Source organism: Pelophylax lessonae, assembly GCF_965119305.1.
Source record: "Pelophylax lessonae genome assembly, chromosome: 4".
Classification (NCBI taxonomy): domain Eukaryota; kingdom Metazoa; phylum Chordata; class Amphibia; order Anura; family Ranidae; genus Pelophylax; species Pelophylax lessonae.
This window is the reverse complement of record NC_138771.1, coordinates 277,910,578-277,932,157: the sequence shown is the minus strand read 5'-3', so window position 1 is coordinate 277,932,157 and position 21,580 is coordinate 277,910,578. Positions and strand designations below refer to the sequence as shown.

The 21,580-nt window shown below is 40.3% G+C and overlaps 1 protein-coding gene across 2 annotated transcripts in view; it reads right to left on the bottom strand.

The window, feature by feature from the left end:
• KERA (keratocan) overlaps window positions 1-20,776 on the bottom strand; it is a 37,757-nt gene extending 16,981 nt beyond the window's left edge. Inside the window, exons 1-2 of one of the 2 annotated variants that reach the window (XM_082256978.1) lie at window positions 20,602-20,776; window positions 18,223-19,115 (exon numbers count right to left, since the gene is read on the bottom strand). In XM_082256978.1, coding sequence (XP_082113104.1) covers window positions 18,223-19,108 — 886 coding nt within the window. In that variant the 5' untranslated portion in view covers window positions 19,109-19,115; window positions 20,602-20,776. The other variant, XM_082256977.1, reaches the window with a different exon arrangement.
• Between the last annotated feature and the right edge of the window lie 804 nt (window positions 20,777-21,580).

The following is a 21,580-nucleotide window of genomic DNA, read 5'->3' as shown; positions in this document are numbered from 1 at the left end:
ATGTATTATACTAGAGGAAAGGCAAAAGAAAAGACTAAATAAAAAAATATTTTTTTGCTAATAACCATTAGGAATTTTTATCTGTCATCATCTTATTTGTCATCTACGCAGTTAATGAAAGGGTCTGGAAGATCAAACAACTTTGCATGTCTGTTTCTCACAAAGCTGTTTCTAGTCCTATGATTGCCTCTGGTAAACCTTAAACCCTCAACTTAAAGGTTGAGTTCACCTTTTTTTTTCTAAATGCCAGCTTCCCTATATACTAATACACCATTAACGTACCTCTGTTGCAGAAAATAAAAAGCTTTCCCTGTCTTTTAGGACAGGCATATCCTCAGCATCCAAACTTCTGTAGACAACCTCTCCATTACCCATACTGAAATTTGGTATTTGGGACAGAAAAACTGTTAGAAAGAAGTACTTTAGCAGCTGACCTCATTAGCACACACCTCGCACCTGACCTCCCCTCCAGGAGATTGCTGCCACCCATCTCTATACTCACATACAGTCAATAAACACCATTCTCACTGAATACACAGCCAACGTCTTCCTTGTTTTGTATGTTACTTTCTTCTTGCATCAATTGCTCATTTGGCAGAGTGTGCAGGAGCTGAGCGATCACATAACAGCCTATGTGAAGCAAAGCTGGGGTATAGAAAACAAGAGACGTATGTCACTGGAAGTCTATAAAGCTCACTATACACTATACAATCTAAATGTACAATCTCCTTCAGACCATCAACTATATAGTGCAAGGGCCTTCCTTATTGTATAGTTTTGGTAAACTTAAAAGGAGATTGTACAGAGTATGGCCACCGTTATACACTTAAAAGGAACAAGTTGTGCTTTTGGCGCCATTAATTGTTAATGGCAACCCAAACACTGAAGCAAACACGCATTTTGTCAAGTGAAAAAACGAGTGACAAACACAGCAAAATGCACAGTAAAAAACATACAAACTGCAGCACGTCAAAATGTCCCATTAGCTACTTTAGGGCAGCCCACTGAAATCAATAAGCAGCCCTGTGTGTGTTGCAGAAAAAAAATGTGCCAAAAAAATGTGCGCTCCCACTACGCTACCTGTGAATGGGGCCTGAATGTGAAATTAGTGTGTTTACACAAGAACAGTGAGGCTCTAGTCACATCTGTACATTAGTGCCCATTAGTGTGTTTACACAAAAAAAGTGAGGCTCCATTCACATCTGTGCAATAGTGTGTTTACACAAGAAAAGTGAGGCTCCATTCACATCTGCGCAATAGTGTGTTTACACAAGAACAGTGAGGCTCCATTCACATCTGCGTAATAGTGTGTTTACACAAGGACAGTGAGGCTCCATTCACATATGCCCAATAGTGTGTTTACACAAGAACAGTGAGACTCCATTCACATCTGCCCAATAGTGTGTTTACACAAGAGCAGTGAGGCTCCATTCACATCTGCCCAATAGTGTGTTTACACAAGAACGGCGAGGCTCCATTCACATCTGCGCAATAGTGTGTTTACACAAGAACGGCGAGGCTCCATTCACATCTGCGCAATAGTGTGTTTACACAAGAGCAGTGAGGCTCCATTCACATCTGCCCAATAATGTGTTTACACAAGAACAGCGAGGCTCCATTCACATCTGCGCAATAGTGTGTTTACACAAGAACAGTGAGGCTCCATTCATGTCTGTGCAATAGTGTGTTTACACAAGAGTAGTGAGGCTCCATTCACATCTGCCCAATAGTGTGTTTACACAAGAACAGTGAGGCTCCATTCACATATGCGCAATAGTGTGTTTACACAAGAACAGTGAAGCTCCATTTACAAATGCACACTTTGCTGCACGTTTTGGAAATGTGCTGCAAACACGCATCGCACTTGTGTTGCCATTAAATATTAATGACAACCCAAGCGTGGGTAGCAGGTGCACATCTGCCATGCAACAAATGCACTGCAAGCACAACAGAAAGTGTTGTAAAAACCATGCCCTGCTCCACTCTAACAACAAGTTCTGGAGCTTCTTTTTGGCATTGGTCGCGCATAGGGCAGCCCATTCAAGTGAATTGGCTGCTCTATGAGTGACATGCAAGAAAACGCTACAAAATGCTCAAAAACAAAACTCAGGCAGAAATGCGAGTTCCCGCCACACAGCAATGTGTACAGGGCTTGACAGCTGAGTGTCCCGGTCCACTCCCTCCTATGCACTTTATAAAGCTGGCCATACACTATGGCATCTGATTGTACAATCTCTGTACAATTACCTTTAGATTTACCAAAACTTTGGAATAGGACCCACTTGAAAAATCTATTTAACTGGTATCAAATCAGACAGGCCCTTGTACTACATATCTGACGGTAGATCTAAAGAAGATTGTACAATCAGATTGTACAGTGTATGGACACCTTAAAGGAAGAATTAGAAAAGTGGATGGAAATAAAACAAGAGGTAGCAGTGCATGATGGGATATGATCTACAAGAAGTGATGGAAACAGAAAGAATTTTTAAAATTTCAAACAGAAAAGTCAAAATGAAAAGCTTTGTGGCAAAGGTAAGTGAGAGATAAGCAGATTGGGATGTGGACAGGACCACATGGCAACTGAATATATGATTAAACAAACATATCAGCAACATCAAGAAGGGCTTCAAAGGCCATAGTGTGTCTCGACAGTATAGAGAGGTCCATGATAAAGCCCTTTCAGTAACTGACTTTTTGGGTATCAATAGATTTATAACTCATTAAAGGGGGAGTCCTAAAGATGGGGATATCTCCAAGTTAGAGACTAAATGGATCTATATTGTAGAATCTTACACCCCCCCCCCCCCCCCATAATCTTAACATCGATTGTTACGTTAATGCCTTCATTGACAATTCTTGAAGTCCCCCCCCTTTTATAGAAATTTGAATCCTACAGGATTTATTGTGATTTTTAAATAGTCCATTGTGGTTTTCCTAATGTCCCGCGGGATACTGAGTTCCCATAGCTTACTATATTCTGTTTTTTGTTTTTTTTTTCTCATGTTATTACCTATTTTAATTTTGTAATATTATTTGTCCTATGTTTTATTGTTAGATACAATATGGTATGTTGATACTCTCCCTGTCCTCACTTGCCCTGCATTACTCTTTTATCCCATTAAAAGGAATTTGACCTTCGTAAAAGCCTTGAATGGCTGACATACACATTTTTTCTTTTGTTATTTTAAAACATTTCCGCCTCCAGTGTTGAAAGGGAAGCAGGGAGGCTTGGTTTCTTTCTAGCCTCTTATGTTATGAGGCTTGGTTAATCTGGGATGCGGTGTGCAGCATAGGTAAGGGTGAAGCTTGACTCTGTGTCAATGTATATAAAGCGATGAAACGCGTAGGGAAAAGTGACGTGCTTGCATCATTGTTAATCGGAAGTGATGGGAAACGCCATTTCTGTTAGCCGGCAAGTTTGATATTTCATTGCGCAATCTTTTATCTATGTGAATTACTTTTTAAGGATTTATCTTCCTTAGCGGTATTCCCGAGTGTGGCTCGGGGTGAAATTTCAGAGCCATTAGCGGTAACCCCCAGCCACAATCGGGGTACCGCTAGGGAGATCGCTGGATCCTGTAAGAGAGGCTACTTAACTTGTCGCCGGGATCCCGCGATGTGTCCCTGCAGCATACTGCGGCCGCATCTTCCGCCCGATGCTGTAGAGCCCCGCCTTCCGTCTCCTGCGATGTGATACTCGCAGGGGGGGTGGAACTGGCGGCAAATTCAAATAGTAAAACACACTGATACATTACAAAATAAAATAAATTCACATTAGTTTGACCCCCCCCCCCAGTGCCCTTTCCTGCAGTTTTACTGTACTTTTTATATATATCTATATCTATATATATATATCTATATATATATATATATCTATATATATATATATATATATATATATATATATATATAGATATATATATCTATAGATATATATATGTATATCTATATTTATATCTATATATATATATATATATATATATATACATACTTTAACTTATTTATAGTTATTTGTTATATTATAATTTATGATTTTTGATTATATGTTTTCTTTTATGCCATTGCTGATATCTGGGGAATGGCCTGAAGTATATAGAGTGCCTTTCACCAGAAGGTCCATGTATTACTCTCTTTGGTGATGGTCTTCGTCGCAGGAGGTGACATATGATTCATTGTTCAGTTACTGGTTTTAAGGGAGAAGTAGTATCCTTTACACACTGGAGGAGTTGTTTATTATTTTCACATAAGGACCTAAGCCTTTAAGCTTTCTCCTATAACTATAAAAGCATACAGTATGTGCATTGTCCCATTTTTATGTGAAAGGAAAGAGAGCTTAAGTGATGAATGTAATACCTACTCCTTAGTGTCATATGGCAAAAAAAGTTGCAAATTTAATTTTTTACATGTAATCCTGCAATTGGCAGATGATTGATAGTCAATTTGTTTTTTATCAGCAATTACTGCTATTTTACAAAAAAAGTGTTGTTATGATACCAAAAGTATTTGCTACATCACCAGAATATGTTACTTTTTACTAGAGGAGTATCATGTTATCACAACTATTTTGTTTCACCAGAGACCAGAGACTCCTATGCAAATTGCCCATTACCATAGAGACTGACATAAAAGTTGCATATTGTAACAGACTGTTGGCTGCTATTTTCCCAGAAGCTTTCAAAGTGACACCACACTCATTCATTGTGAACAGATGCAGCTTCCTCATCAGACCCTGAGACAAGAGCAGAATACCGTGGCGGGACAAATTTAGATGGGGGAGCACGCAATTTTAGTCTTGCCTAGGGCAGCACAAAACCAAAATACAACACTGGTTGTGGTAGCTGATAATCATAATAAACACTCAATCTAAATTGCTGAATGAAATGATTCACAATAGATTTACATGCACTGTATTGTTTACTTTTTTTGAATGAAACATTTGTAGGACTTTTTCACTCTAGGTTTGTGTACCCTCTACTTTTTCCCCTTGGGGGAGCCGATATCAGGGGCTCCTATTATTATAAAGGTGACGTCCAGATTCAGATGCGCTTCCCGTCAAAAAACTCTACTTTGGAAGACAGGTTGTGGGAATGAGCCCCTTGCCATTTCAACAGGAAGACAAGGTGCAAGGGAGGGACACTTAGACAGGTACTTTGCCAATGTCGAAAGCCATGTGGTCACTGATGTCACCAAGGGTCCACAGCCAATTTGTTAATGAACATCGGCAGAGCGGAAATTTTCATTTAAAGACTGCAGTGCTACCGCCACCTAATGTCTGATCTCCGGTCAGATGCTGTTTGTAAACAAACCAGATGTGTATCTCTTATTTATTTGAGAGTTGTGATAGTGACATGGCAACATCGCCTGGTGCCTGGTGGTGGGTCATTGTGTTGGCTTGGTTATTGTGATTGACGCTGAATCTACATTGCAGAATGACGTAATTGGCAAATTATTAATTTAGGGGACATTGTTACTTTTAATTCATTTTTTTTTAACTAAAGGGCTTTTTCATGATGTGTTTTTTTCATATACAGTTGTATTTTTTTTCTTTTTTTGCGGGAGTAATAAGTGGTAGCAATGTAACCATTCCCCTGGGGGGTGTAAATCAGGAGGCCCCCTTATTGAAATGGGAGCTTCCAGTTTCCAATACATTGCCCTTAGCAAACCCCCTCATCCTGTTAGAGATGGAATGTTTAGATGAGGGTCTTGTCCCCTCAGCATGGCAACAAAGTGTCTTGCAAGAGATGGGAAGATTTGCAGCTCCCCCTTCAAAGTACCATCCCTTGTATGTTTCAGGATGCTTGCTAACTTCTCTCTCTTTTCTGGCCATCCAGGCTACATGCCTGCAGAAAGGTCTATATAAAGTTTAACCCAAAAGGAAACCCAAAAACGTTTTTTTTTTTTTTCTAAAAAAGGAAATTAATATCACTTTTAAAGGGTTAAATAATTTAGTTCTTTAGCTTTGTGTACAGCTTCAATCACCCCCCCCCCCCTCCCCAAAGCATGTTATGTAAAGGATTTGTGTATTTTTAATGTTGCTTTTTAAATGAAAGACTCCCCACAGAGCAGTATTCCCCCATGTCCCCGTGTCCAGCTACTCAAGATCTTTTTTTTTAACTAAAGTTTGCAAATTAGAGTGAAAAAAACTTCAGGAAATAATTCCAAAGTTCATCTTGCATAGACTTCAGTAGGATTCAGTCCTATGCTTGGGGTTTCTTGGATGTCCCATCAATTTTGTTGAATCTCCTGCAAACCAAACTTTGCTTATCCTTTGTAACAGTCTCCAGGAAATAAGTACAACTAATGTGTGCCTTTAAAAATGAACAAAAATTTAAATACTGTTCCTTCTTGCTTCATGTTTATAGAATGCAGACCATACATTTTCTTCAGACCTTTGAATTCTTTTTTGAGGATTGGTTATTTTTTAATTAGTAATCAAAAAATGTTCTTTTTTTCTATCACTTGAGCTTGGTAAGGTTAATTAATATCTTGGTAAGTTGTTGGGTAAAGTCAAAGAATTGTTTTTTTTTTTTTTTTTTATATAAGAATATAATGATATATTATGTCCCATTAATATTAAGGCTCTTAGTGGGTCACCTTTCCTTGCAGGCCAGGAGCAATTAACCTGTCCAAAGCTGACAGGTTAACTCATACCTAGAAATGTTATGGTAAACCTCATCCTGGGACTTTTACAAAGCAACCAATATATCAGACAGTGTGTTAATATAAAATATACATTTTTATTAGAAAAAGAAAAACTCCTAAAAAAGACTTTGTCTTTCTCTTTCTTTTTCTTTCTTTTCCTTTTCTAACAAGAAATTTATATTTTTTATTAACACACTGTCTGATATATTGGTTGCTGTGTAAAAGTCCCAGAATGAGGTTTACCATAACATTTCTATACAATTAAAAGGATGAGGGCAACCCTGATCCAACACTGAGAAAACAAATGTTTTATAGTTCACTGATACCTAACATTGTGATACTAGGCAATTCATTTAGCATACCAACCCACTTAAAACATGCCATGACTGGGTTTACATGTAATAGCATTAAAAATAAACAACCTAAATTGCCTGCCTGCAGTCCATAGAGGCTCAGTAAGCTCTGTGATCTGAGGGTTATTTTTCCTATTCTTTTAATCTCCTTTGAGCAGGTGGTGTTTTTCTAGAGGAAAGTATGAAAAATAGCCTGCAGACAAAAAAATATCAAAGAGCACATCTCTCATTTAGCCCTGTCAAATATGAAAAGATCCAACAGACCAAGGGAGAAGAAAATGTAATTTTTCTTTGTTTATATCCAGCAAAGGTTAACACTGATACGTTACTGGTGATATCTTTACCCCCAGGAAATATTTTCTGGGGGTTTTGTTAAAAGTGTATATTAAAACAAAAGAATGCTTTTTTGCCTGCAGAAATACCACAGCATATTTAACTCAGCAGCGTGTTTTGAACAGATGCTAAAAAATGAAGGTGCTATGTGTCCACAAAATTATGTACCTTCCAGCCAGCCAGCTCATGTGTGTAATTGCAGCAATAAAGTACAAGAAACCATGAGCTGACCACTGCCTGACCCTGCCATTATTATCATGATATGTGTTTGCTGACAACCTACAACTTCGGGGGAAGATTTGATTTAGATGTTATTGCCCTTCACGAGATGACATAAGGCACATACTAAGTGCACATAAAACCACTATAATGGTTTACAGGCCTGGACTGGCCATGGGGCGCACCGGCACTTGCCACTGGGCTGTATGTTCTTGCGGGGCTAAGGCAGCTGGGCTACTCCTTGAGCCCACGCCACTCACTCGGCCTCTCTGCGGCAGATTGGCTGGCCACCAATTCAGCTCAGCCGTCGAGTCGGGGGGCGGAAACTGCAGGTCAGATGACCTGTGACCATGAAGAGGGAGGGGATCTGGAGGAGGCCCTGGACAGGAGAGAAAGTAAGTGCAGCTTCTTGTGTGTGCCTCTGGATAGGAGGACTGGCTCCATATACAGTAGAAGAAACAATCTCTACGTTATTTCTCCTGCAGCTCCTGAAAGCCTTCTTCTTTCCTCCCTTCTGCAGGCATTCAGGGGCTGCAGGTGAAAATTTGAGAGATTGATTCTTCTCCTGTATATGGAGCTGGTCCTCCTATCCTTCTACTGCCCCCATGCTCTCTGCCCCCCCCCCCCCATTGCTCTCTCCCACCACTGTGCTCTCAGGCCCCAACTGCTATGCAGCTCTCCAGCTCTCCAGTGCTCTCCAGGCACCCCACCCAGTGCTCCCCAGCCCACAGTGCTTTCCCCCTGTGCTCTCAGGCTCCCCCCAGTGCTCTTTACTTCCCCCCACTGCTCTCTTCCACCCCCACTATGCTTTCTGGCCCCCCCTTGCTCTCAGGCTCCCCTCCACTGCTATCCAGCCCCCAACTACTCTCCAGTGCTCTCCAGGCCCCCCTAGTGCTCCTCGGGCCCCCCTGTGCTCCTAGCTCCCCCTGTGCTCTCCACCCCCCTCCTGTGCTCTTTGCTCCCCCTATGTTCGCTGCCCCCCTCAGGGCTCTCTAACCCCCCTAGTGCTCTCTGACCCCCACAGTGCTCTCTTCCCCCTAGTGCTCCCTGACTCCCCCACAGTGCTCTCCAGTCCCCCGTGCTCTCCAGCCCCCCAGTGCTCTTAGGGTCCCTGTGCTCTCTGGCCCCCATGCTCTCCGACCCCCCCTCAGTGTTCTCCAGCCTCCTGTGCTCTCCGGCCCTCCTAGTGCTCTAGGCTCACCCTGTGATTTTCGGCCCCCCATGTTCTCTGCCCCAATTGTGCTCTTAGTTTCCCATGCTCTCTGCCCCCTCAGTGCACTCCAGCTCCCTGTGCTCTCTGCCACCCCCTGTGCTCTCCAGCCCCCCCCCCCCAGTGCTCTCTCTGACCCCCCTAGTGCTCTCCAGCCCCCCTGTGCTCTCTGCCCCCGTGCTCACCTGGCCCTCCTTATGCTTTCAGCCCCCCGCGCTCTCAGCCTCCTGTGCTCTCTAGCCCCCATGTTCTCTGGCCCACCCTGTGCTCTTTGTCCCCCCAGTTCTCCACCCCCCTTGTGCTCTACGCCCCCCCCCTGTGCTCTCTGTCCCTCTCTAAGCTCTCTGCCCCCCTTGCTTTCCTGGCCTCTCTTATGCTTTCCAGCCCCCCCTGTGCTCTCCACCCCCTAGTGCTCTCCACTCCCAGTGCTCTTTAGCCCCCCCACATTATCCACCCCCTTGTGCTCTCCATATGTAAATGTGTAATGGGCTGCTCAGTCTAAAATTCCCAGGCCTATGTTTTGTCCCAGTCCGGGCCTGATGGTTTATAAAAGTGTACATCTGCTTTCAAAGACTGAGATATTGCCTGCTAGTTAGCCTTTTTGCTAATAGTTTGCAGACACCTGATGTTTTAAAGTTCTTTTGGTCTTTTACCATCACATACCTAGAATATCTTTTACCTTTTTCTACAAGTCTCTATTCATGAGGTATGGGAAACTGACACATTTGAGAACATTGATCTCCTGGGTCTCCCACAGCTCTCACTGGTTGCTCCTGCTGACCTCCATGTCATTACAAGAGACAGCAGTAATGTAGAGGTCAGCAAGCAGAATCAGTTAGAGATGCAGGGACCCAGGTGATTGACATTCACAAAAGTGTTGGATTTTCTGCAGACTTCACAAATGTCGGTCAGCACCCTAGACAACAAGAAAGGGGAGTGTGTACACCAGTGGTCTCCAAAATGCAGTCTGCAGGCCAAGTACAACCCTTTGCTTGTCTTTATCCAGCCCTTGGGGCACCATCCCTGTCACTGACACCAGCAATAGGACATTATTCCTCCCAATAACACCAATGATGGGCACTGTTCCTCCCAATGACACCAACAATGAGGCACTTTTCCTCCCCATGACACCAACGATGGGGCACTATTCCTCCCAATGACACCAATGATGGGGCACTATTCCTCCCAATTATACCAACAATGGGGCACTATTCATCCCAATGACACCAACTATGGGGCGCTATTCCTGTTTCTACTGACCAGAGGTGCTATGTCTTTTTTTGTAATCTCCCTGAGGCACAGTTTACTCCCACTGATGCTGGAACATTTTCTATTCCTGGGGGACTACAGTCCACCCCCTAATGTCTGATGGACAATAAATTAGCTCTTTGTTTAGAAAGTTTGGAATACCCTGGTGAACACTAATCTTTTACAGTTTGCTGACATTTTGTATTGCGTAAGGGTCGCTTTAGAGAAAAATGTACCCCTAAACTAAATGCTGAAATAAACTGTGCAAAGGGTGATTCACATACTTAAAATAATAGCATATATAGGAGGGAGTATTACTTTTCATAGTTGCATAGTTAAACACCTACAGAATGGTGGCACTGCTGTAGTGCAGCTGATAAAATATTCACAGCATTGTCACTCTAACCCTTTCCTCCTCACTGCAGTCTTTAAAATACAGGAGTAAATTGTGACCCCTGAATCCCACCTACAGCTGCTGTTTGAAGCAGAAATGCAGAGGCGCACCAAAAAACAAGAAAAAAGAGGTAGGGGAATACCTTGAGAAAGAAAGACCATGCCAACCCTTTGTTTTGCCTGCACTGATATCAACAGCAGGGATTTATTAGAGTTGACAACTGCTTTAAGTGATGCAAAGGAAGGACACATGCTCTACTCCCTTCTCCCATACCTGAAAGTCCTGGGCTTTTCCAAGGCTTCTGGTAGATAAATGGCATGGCTAAGAAGTGGTGAGGATTTAGTATCAGTGCAAAGGGGTTAGGTGACAGGCTTACTTTAAACGTAACTTTCAATTCATTAGAATTACATTCAAGGTATTGTTACTCGGTCTCTGGTATAAGTGATGACAGCAATACTCTTTAATTATAAATATGTGTTCTAGGAATTGTTTAATGCCATGGGTGTGCTTTATATAGATAGTAGGATGGAAGTCCTATAGTTATATCACTTGTCAAAATGGCTGATGTGCCTAAGAGTACATTGGGGCTGGTGGGAGCTTTTAAGAGGCACCTTAACCTCTGTTATGGGATGCTATTTTTTTGCAGTGCAGGGCTGCTTTTTAGCCCCAAGATATACAGATAGACAGATAGATAAAGAGATATGGATTCACCCTTCGAGGTAGAACATATTATATTTAGTGCTGAAGCCATGTTAGGTAAGTAAACAAGTCGAAACTAGACAAGAATATGTTGAGCTATAAATGTCAATAATACCAAATGTGCAATACATTAAATCATGACATGCATGAAAAATAGCTTTTGTGACAACAAATACACTTTATTGTCAAAAGTATTGGGGCACCTGCCTTTACATGCACATAAACTTTAATGGCATCCCAGTCTTAGTCTGTAGGGTTCAATATTGAGTTGGCCCACCGTTTGCAGCAATAACAGCTTTAACTCTTCTGGGAAGGCTGTCCACGAGGTTTAGGAGTGTGTCTATGGGAATGTTTGACCATTCTTCCAGAAGCGCATTTGGGAGGTCAAGTACTGATGTTGAACAAGAAGGCCTGGCTCACAGTCTCCACTCTAATTCATCCCAAAGGTGTTGTATCAGCGTGAGGTCAGGACTCTGTGCCGGCCAGTAATGTTCCTCCACCCTAAACTCGCTCATCCATGTCTTTATGGACCTTGCTTTGTGCACTGGTGCACAGTCATGTTTAAATGCATCTATAGACACAGACAGCGGGGCTCATCCCTGCCCCCCCTGCTCCCTTGTCAATGGATTTGATTAACAGTAGCAGGAGCCAACGGCTCCCACTGCTATTGATCTTCCCATTGAGGAGGGGGAGAGCCAAGAGAGCCGCTGCTCTCATGCAAAATGCTGGATCGGGTTGGGCTCAGGTAAGTATAAGGGTTTGAGGGGGGGATCATCTGCAATAGAAAGTAAAAAACCTGAAGTCTTTACAACCACTTTAGTTAATGAAGTGAAGCTCTGCTCACTTCCATAATCCAATCATGTACAAGCAAAATGCTGTGTTTTTATTTTACTAGCATGTGATTGGGTATTCTTTGCAAATTAAAACTTGACATTCACTTAGCTTTGAAGATTCCTGGGAAAGTGAAACTTCCCTTGAAAAGTGCCTATTTTCCTTTAATCAATCCCATTGTCTTCCAGTGGGCCTCACTTTTCATGTTTCAATATTAGATTCAATCTTACAGCTGAAAATTCAAAGTTGTAATCGAAATGATTGTCTGGGGAAATACAATAAATTTTTGCTTTTTATTGATGAAGGAGCTCTGTTATAAGGCTGGACATGGACTAAAAATAAGGCTTACCCTAGGTTCACATCTATGTGTTTTTTAGTACGTTTTGCAGTTTGCTGAAATGCACTAATGTCCATTTAACATGGTTACCTATGGTACACGTTCACATTTATACATTTTTCGGACGGTGTGTTTTTGGAAAGGGTTAGGGACTTTATTCCTGCCGCAGATTGTGTTTTGCATGTAATAGACTTCAATGGACCCGCATTGGATGTGTTTTTGCATGCATTTTTTTTTTTTTTTCCTTAACAAACTGTGTATAGCTGGTTGTTAAGGAGTGGGCTGCCACGTCCTTAGCAATCAATGAGTAATGAGTAATTGGGATTCACCGCTGACAACTGAATGTAAAAACGGCGTGGGATTCCCCTAATCCTTACCAGGCCCTTTGGCAGACCCTTATCTGAGTATGTAGCCCGACAGGTCAGGAAAGGGAGGGGATAAGCAAGTGCTCCATCCCTCAAACCATACTAGGCCACATGCCCTCAACATGGGGACAGGGTGCATGTTGATAGGGAAAAGAGCCTCTTCCCCACAACCCTTGCCAGTGGTTGTGGGGGTCTGCAATCAGGGGGCTTAGTCTGAATCTTTAAGCCCTCTTTAACAAAGAGGGCCCCCAGATCCCACCCCCATGTGAATGAGTAGGGGGTATGTAGTCCCCCTACTCATTCACCAAAAAAAAAGTATAGTGTAAAAAATGACAGTAGGCAGACATCGTGATTGACGATGGACCTACATCGGGGAACATTGTTTTTTATTTTTTAATAAAGGACTAAGGTCAAAAATGCACTGTTGTGTCTTTACTCACTTTTTACACTATTTTGGTAAATGGGTAGGGGTTCTACGTACTCAATACTCATTCACATTGGGGGGTGATCTGGGGGGGCCCTTGATTTCCAGAATCTGATAAGCACCCTGCCCGCAGACCTCCACAACCACCAGCCATCAACATGGAGACAAGGAGCTTTGGGGCACCAAAAGCCCCCCCCCCCCCCCATTTTGAGGGTATGTGGCCTGGCATGGTTCAGGAAGGGGGAGAACGCTGGTTCATCCCCTCCCTTTCCTGATCTGCCAGGCTGCATGCTCAAATATTGATCTGGTATGGATTTTCGGGGGGTCCCCACACCATTTTTTTTATCTTGATGTAGGGTTCCCATCTAAAACCATACCAGACCTGAAGCGCCTGGTATGGATTGGTGGGGACCCCACACCATTTTTTTCCTGTTTTTTTTTTATTGCTGACAATTCTTCTTTTATATTCAGCTGTCAGTCTGAAATCCCGCTGACAGCTGATGACTAATTTGTTGTTAAGAATGCGGTGGCCAGCTTCCCGGCCTGCTCCTTAACAACCAGCTATTCACAGTTTGTTAAAAAAAAAAATGCGAAACTGCATGCAAAAATGCATCAAAACATGGGTTTAAAAAAGCAAAATGCACCGCTAAACACGCCGGAAAAATGCATTAAGCGCAGCCGCATCGATGTAAACCTAGGGTCAGGGATGATGCAAACTATAAAGTTTGTACCAGCCAAGATTCTAACTATCTATGGGCAGGCTGATTGTACCCAAATTGATCCATCGATTGACTTGGGTACAACCAGCATGTTGGATTTTTACATGTAATTATTGACAGTGGCTATAGCTGCTAGCAATAATCACTAGTGTTCTCTCGGCGGGGATGACTTCCCGCACCCCCTTGCTGGAAGAACACAAGCGCTTCATGGGAAAGATTCTTTCATCAACACTGACTGTGTCGATAGGGGAATCAAGTGATAGGAAAGAAAATGGCATCATCTATGGCCTGAAAGTTACAATGTAAAGCCTGAGCTGGTGATTACTGGGGGATAGCAGACTCAAAAGATGTTTTATTCTTGCCTGCAATAGACTAATGCCATCATTCCCATGAAGCATTTTTAATGCCACTTTTAGACAGAGCTTTTGGAAACTGGTCAGTCCTTTGCATGTAGCTCAAGAACTGATTTTCAATTATAAAATGTGCACTTCTTTAATCATGTTGTTGTATATTGTGACATTAAATGTGGTCAGGCAGATTTGTAAAGGTAGCAATAGGTCTGCTTTAACACCTGTTTCCAAAAGTCTCTTGTGGAAACACATAATAATATCAGGAGCCACATACTATTTCCAAGCAGTAAACATTAACCAATGTTGTTTCAATTCAAGAGAAAGTTATTGCCCAAAAAATGTGTATGAGGTCTGAAATTCAGGGAATGGCTACCTAAATTTGAGGCTGCAAGGACAGGTATGGCCCATTTCCTATAATAAGTAAACTTGGGAGAGCGACCAAAGCCGGAGTTATTCGAGTAAGTTGACAAAGGTGTTGCATTGTTATATATAAACTATTTACACCCATACGACCCTATTTTAAGAACAACTTATATCAATGCATTGCAGCCAGTCAGATTATCTGATTACTTCTCTAAAAGCTCTTTATACATTAGAAGGCTGGACTTTAAAGGGCCATACAAGGGCCGAATATTGAGTGGCATTGGGCGGTTCAATAGAAACTGTCCAAATTTCGGCCGTGTGTATGGCAGTACGTCCGATAGAAGCCGGCCGGCTTCTGTCCAAGAGGCATGACTGAAAAAGATCTGCCGATCAGTACCTGATTAAGACTCTCAGCCTGGTGTGTTCTGGTGAGGGGACTGTCCACTTGTCAAAACACAATAGCCAAGTCGAGGAGATTGCTGTACTAACATCGAATTGTTAGTACAGCAGATCCTACTGAGCGCTTCATTTTTTTTTTTATTCAACCCACTGCGTTGAATGAAAAAAAACTCACAGTGTGTACCAGGCTTTAAAGTACCACACAACATCCACTAAAAGAGTTAAAACTTATTTGTAATAGTCTTCACAGTAGATTAAAACACACATACAGTATAACCAATATGAAAGAATTGAATTGACACAGTGTGTTAAAGGAGAAGTGTGGGAATAGTAAAAAACAAACATCTATGCTCAATTCCCTACTGCGGCAGCAGTCTAATGTCACAGCTATCCCCCCACAGCTCTTAACCTGAGAACTGGGCGATAATATGACTGCTGATTACTCAGTCATTTCTCTTTGCTCTGTCCCTCTGGCACCTACTGGAGCATCGAGCTATGAAGGGAGTGGGAGTGGCTGGTTCAGGCTCTCAGCAGCACATTGAGAGGCTGAGTCAGTTGCCAGTCAGGCATTTGTGTGGATCTTGAGCGGCTCTGTGATGTCAGCCAACAATGGGCTTTAGCTGATTCTGGGACACAGGGGAGCACAAGTAAGTGCACTCCTGTGATCCAAAAGAGAAGTATGGCTAGAAAATCTTTGGCTATATTTATTATTATTATATTTATTTATCTTTTAAATCCTATATTGGTTTGGACTTATTTGTGCTTAATCTTCCCCTTACAGTAACCAGCTATGGTATTATACTCAGTTAAACATTGTGTACATAGAATATTGTACTGTATATCTAGATATATTCACAAAACTTTTTCTGACAGTCCCCAAACTACTGACAACACCAACTATGTTACTATAATTTTGATATATAACATTCCCTGTATACAAGGTTGAACTGAATATGATACCATTGCTAGTCAGTAGAAGGTGCAGATGAAGCAGAAAAAGGTAGAAAATAATATAGGGTTTAATAAACGTCAATACAATTCTTTTATATTAGGGATATTGTTTGTTGTATTGTGATAGTAATAAAAATTACCGGTATGCTTTAGCTTTATTATTGGATACTGCTTGGTAGGGTCCAGCCTTCCATTTTTTCCATTTGAGGATGCTGTACCAGGGCTAACCACCAATATACCATAATACAAAATGTTGTTCTAAAAGCTGACATGTGATTGGTTAGCAATGTTAGGTGCACCTAAATTAACATATCATTATCACTGACATATTGAATAATTGCTATCATTAAAATCCTCTGATGGGTGTATCTGTATATGGGAAAGCATACAATTTTCATTACCTGACCCTTCTATGCTTTTCTATAATCTTCTAGGTATCAGTAACATACCATCACATTACAGATTACAACAAGGAAAAAAGGCGCTAACGCTGCAGATCTAAAGAAACAGGGGGTATGGAAGGGAGCAAACAAAAAGGAGTAAGGTAGGGTAACAAAGTCCATGTACTTCATAAAGTGCTAAAAAGTCCATGTACTTAGGGCTGCCATCAAGGGAAACTGAAACCAGGTATCCAGAGCTGCAATAAAGATGAGAGAGAGGGGCACCTCTAAGTGCAGACTTTAACAGTTTAATAAGGGTTAAAACAATTGGCAACTCACATGGAGGTGAATAAAATCAGGTACATCAATGATTAGTACATCAAGAGATCCTCGATAGGGGTCTTTTTCCTATGCACTGGCTGCATCCTGCAGAAGGATGTGTAGTCCATGCAGCCTCACTGGTCACCGTTTAAATGCCAGCTGTGCGGTGGATGTAAGTCAAACCGATGCTTGGGACGCAGGGGGCTTAGGCGGCGAGGGATCATGGCATCACCGGTAAGCATACCAGTGATGTCACGATCCCGTGCCGCCAAAGCCATCTGCGTCCCAAGCCTCAGTTTGACTTACATCCACCGCACAGCTGACATTCAAGCGGTGACCAGGGAGGATGCACAGATTACACATCCTTCCGCAGGACGCCACCACTGCATAGGAAAAAGCCCCCGCCGAGGATCTCTTGATGTACTAATCATTGATGTGCCTGATTTTATTTACCTCCATGTGAGTTGCCAATTGTTTTAACCCTTATTAAACTGTTAAAGTCTACACTTAGAGGCGACTCTCTCTCTTATCCACATTATGGATTATCATCATGCTTTCTCTCGTTCTGTAATTTTCTTTAGGGAGTGATGCGTTGGTGAGATAATCAATTAGGATGACCTAAATGTCATAAAACACTCACATTGTGCAAACTTTAACATGAGTAATCCTCTCTGGTAGCTACAGGAAATACAGCTCTCTTTGTGTCTGCTTAATAAATGTCACCTATTGCTTCAAGACATTCCAGCACATGTCATAAAATAAAGTAGTTCAATGTGTACAACTTAGTGTTTACTTACAAAAAAGGCCATGGCTGCCATCAATTTTTTTCCAAAGGACGTTTTAAAAATCAGTTCCTTTAAATCATGTCCCATGAACTTTCTTTAATCCCCAGGATTCCCAGATATGCAAAACATTATAGTGAAAGTTACCTATTTTGGGATTGCAGAACAAAAGCTCCTACAAATAACAGACTGGCAACCTTATCTGGACTTATGTTAGATCACAAAACAGTGTAAAACTGTCACTTAAAACCAAACAATATATTTTTCTGATGGGTGACAAAGAGTTAAAAGTGTAAGCCCAGCCAAGGTGTTCATTTTGGGTTTTGGATTAAGTAAGGAAGGATTAGAACCCCTTTCATGTTTTTACTGTTCCCTAACAGGGCTCCATTTGAGAGATTACTACTCATTTGCTGTCAGAGTGACAATGGTTTCATCAGACAGGAAGTGAGGGTAAATCTTCAATAGCAACACATACAGCTGTAAAAAATCTGACATAAGATATAGCCTTCTCTTACTCTACTAAAAAAAATAATTATTTCTGTTTTTTTTTTACTGTTGGAGGTTTTTGGTGATTTTTGCTCATTTCCTTCCTGATGAAACCATTGTCAACCAGAACAGAAAGCATAGGAAAGTTTCTCTAACGGAGCCCTGGATAGAAGTAAAAATCTGATATGACACTAATCTTTTCTAACTCAATCTAAAGATAAACAAAAAAGTTTTGTCTGGACAACTGTTGTTTAGCTCAAGAATTATAAAAAAAATACCACAATGACAGCAAAATAAAACATTTAGTATGGATTAGGCCTACAATTTGCTTCCATTGGTAATATAAAATATCAGTATTTAACCTCAAGTGCTTGTACTATATTATAAGTACTATACTATATGAAGTGACTTACTTTTTATCTTGTTGTGATCAAGATGAAGACGCTCCAGGTGACCATTAACAGTTGGTACAGAAGACAGTTCATTGTATGATAACTGCAAGTCTAACATAGACGTAACATTAAAAACATTTGCTGGTACACCGGAATCAGATAATTTGTTGTAGTTTAATCTAAGAAATGCTATTTTAGGTATATTGTTAAAGTAGTTGTTAGGTATAGCCTCAATGTTATTGTTGTCTAAATACAATTGTATGGTGTTAGAAGGAAGCCCTGATGGCATTTTCTTGAGTGAATTTTTGGCCACATTAAATTGCATCAGGCTCTTGAGTCCTGTAAGAGCATCAGCTTGAAAGGAACCATCTGTAAGCTTGTTATGATGTAAGTCCAATAGGGTAAGGTTTTCTAAATTCTTTAAAACGCCTTCAGGAATCTTTGAAATTTTATTCCTTGCCAAACGAAGTTGCTCCAAAGTGCTTGGCAATGGTGCAGGTATTCCATCTAATTCATTGTCCTCTAGAAATAAGTAAAGTAGGTTCTTCATGTTCTTAAAAAAATTCTTCTCTATCTTTTGGTTGGTCAGCTTATTTTTATTCAGATTAATCCATCTTAGTTGAGTAGCATTTACAAATGCTTTCTCATTAAGTGTCTCAATAGCATTATTTTGTAGATATAGGTACCAAATTCTCGATGGGATGAGAGGCACTTCTTTCAGGCCTTTACTGTCACAATATAAAGCACGTGGAAAATTTGATGGACAAACACATTCTTTGGGACACTCAAAGGCAACTAAATGAGAAGGCTCAAGGTCATAATAATCATCAGCTTGTGTCTTAGAAAAGGTGAAGATGAAAAGCACCAAAAAGTATAAAGAATTTCTTAGAATTGCTTGTGTTTCCATTGCCAACCTTAAAGAAAATGATAACATTATTCAGGGTCACAAGAGAGTGACAGTTATGTAATATACATTTTCTATTTCTGATCTCAGGTTACAGCTGTTAAATCCTGTTAAAAGATAGTATTGCATATAGGCCTTTTGACATTTCTGTCACCCAGCATCATGGGATGTCTTAAAAATGGTATACATCATACCCCATACAGAGGGCCAGATGTTTTAGTGTTTTACATCATATTTAAGCTTAGTTGCTAAGAACTAGCTACATCATCCCAGTTTTATATTTCCATAATCCCAAAAGGCTAACAACACAAAGCTCCTTTTTGTTCTGGGCTTCTAAAATCTTCTGCAATGTGTAGGTAGTGAAATTAGTCAAATGGGAACACTGAAAACACAGACTGAGTTGTTCAAATCAGAGATCTTTTCTCCAATCTATTCATAAACTTTCAATTCTTCAATATAAAAAGTCATCTGGATAGGATTACGTATGAATATGTTATGCACTAGCATAAAGCTTCAAAGGCCATTTAAACAGCTGCTCCTTTTGTATGCTTGTCAGACCTTGAGAGCACTGTATGAGAATCCCTGCCCTCAAGCTATTTGGATGCCCTTACATAAACAAAAAATGTTTAATCATCTCTTTAAACATATTGTTTTCATTGAATTAAGTTTTTAATAAAGAAAGTGACTATCTATGCCAGGTTAATCAACTAAAACTTTTTTTTTTTTTTTTACAATAAAATGAAAATATCAAAAATATTAATGAAAGCAATGATATTAATACATATATGCATATGAACATGCTAAATAATGCTACTTTAATCAAAGTTTTAGGGAAATTCTTAATAAACTTTTCAGCAAAGAAAAATAGTACAAAAAATCAAGTTAAACACTGCTTTGCTTTTTCAGTGTTAAATTCCACTGATGTAAGTGATGCTGAGCTCAAAGCCTCTTTGCTAACATGTGAAAACTGTATAAAGTATGCATCAACTAAGCACACATTATGCACATCTACAAAATATCACAGAAATACTGTACAAGACAGCAAATGACAGTTGTAAGTATCATTTTACAAGACAAACAGCTACAACTTGGACACTATCCAAAAGCATTAAATGAAAAAAAAGTTTAAATAAACTTTGGAACAACTAATCAACAAAATATCCACAATTAACATGCTCATAGTTTTCAAAGAGATTTTTAGAATATCATTCATAAACGAAATGCAATTCATTTGTAACGTGTTAAAGATTTATTACCTTTAGCATGCAGATAGTTGTAGTTCTTCCTCACACTATGTGATGCCTGTTTGAATTCACCTTAAAGTGGAAACTCTTGGCTCCTAGCAGATTGTTTTCATCCTGTCCTTAGAGGTTTAACTGCCTATTACATCAACTGAACTCTTCTCCTTAAACTCACAGCCAGTCTCCTATGTTACAATTTAATCACAGCAGTTTGCTCTAGAGCTCATTTTGCTGATGTTTGAGCTTCAAGCTTACCTCTGATTTCTTGAATTCCCAGTTGTTTTGTGTTGCTCCCTGGTCAGACTATGACTGAGGTAAAATGCCTAAGTCTATGAATGCTGCCTGTCTAATATATATGCACCAGTGACTACAACAGTTAACCCATAAAGCATCTTTAGACACTTCAGCACCTAAATATCACAAAGGAGGATACTGCTGGCTCTTATAAATTGCTAGAGGGCACAGTGCTCTAATCTGCATTCATATTTTAGAAATGCCACAAACAATTTTAAGCATTGTCAACATATTGAGTGGTTGTGCATATTTTGTGTTGAACATCGTTTGCCAAGATGCACATGACTAGAAGGATATCATATAATCTGACTTAAAAATTAACCAATGATACATTTTAAAACTAATAGTATTAAAGTAATAGACAGTTTTAGTTGGGAAAACAGTTTTTTCTAAACTTATCAATTTTCATGGCATTTTGTTTTAATTTTTTTTATTAAACATTTAATTTGGCAAAGAGGAAAATAAGTATAAAAAGTTACAAAAATGGTTCTCTCTGTCTTTTTTATTGTTTTAAAGCAAATATTTACATTTATATATATATATATATATGTTTTGTAAATTTATAGAAACTGACCAAAGTAACTGGATTATAGAAATATATTGGGGATAGAAACTGAAGGGAATAACTGGATTACAGATATACAGTATATTGTGAGGAGAAACTGATGGAAGAAACTGAAATGTGTGAGTCAAAAGGTGAAACTTATTTTGTTGTGCATTCATTGCAGATTACCTAAGCCTCCTTGGAGAGGAATGATTGACTGTTTACATGTTGTGATATTAGATAATCACATTCACCTGGACTTTTTTGTGTTCAATTGATGAATTTATCAAAACTCTAATTCAACTGGAATTATTTTGATTTTCAGCAACCAAATGTTAAGTCCCTAATCCACCAGGAAGATCAATCTGGTCATGTAGTGTGTGACAGGACCGATGC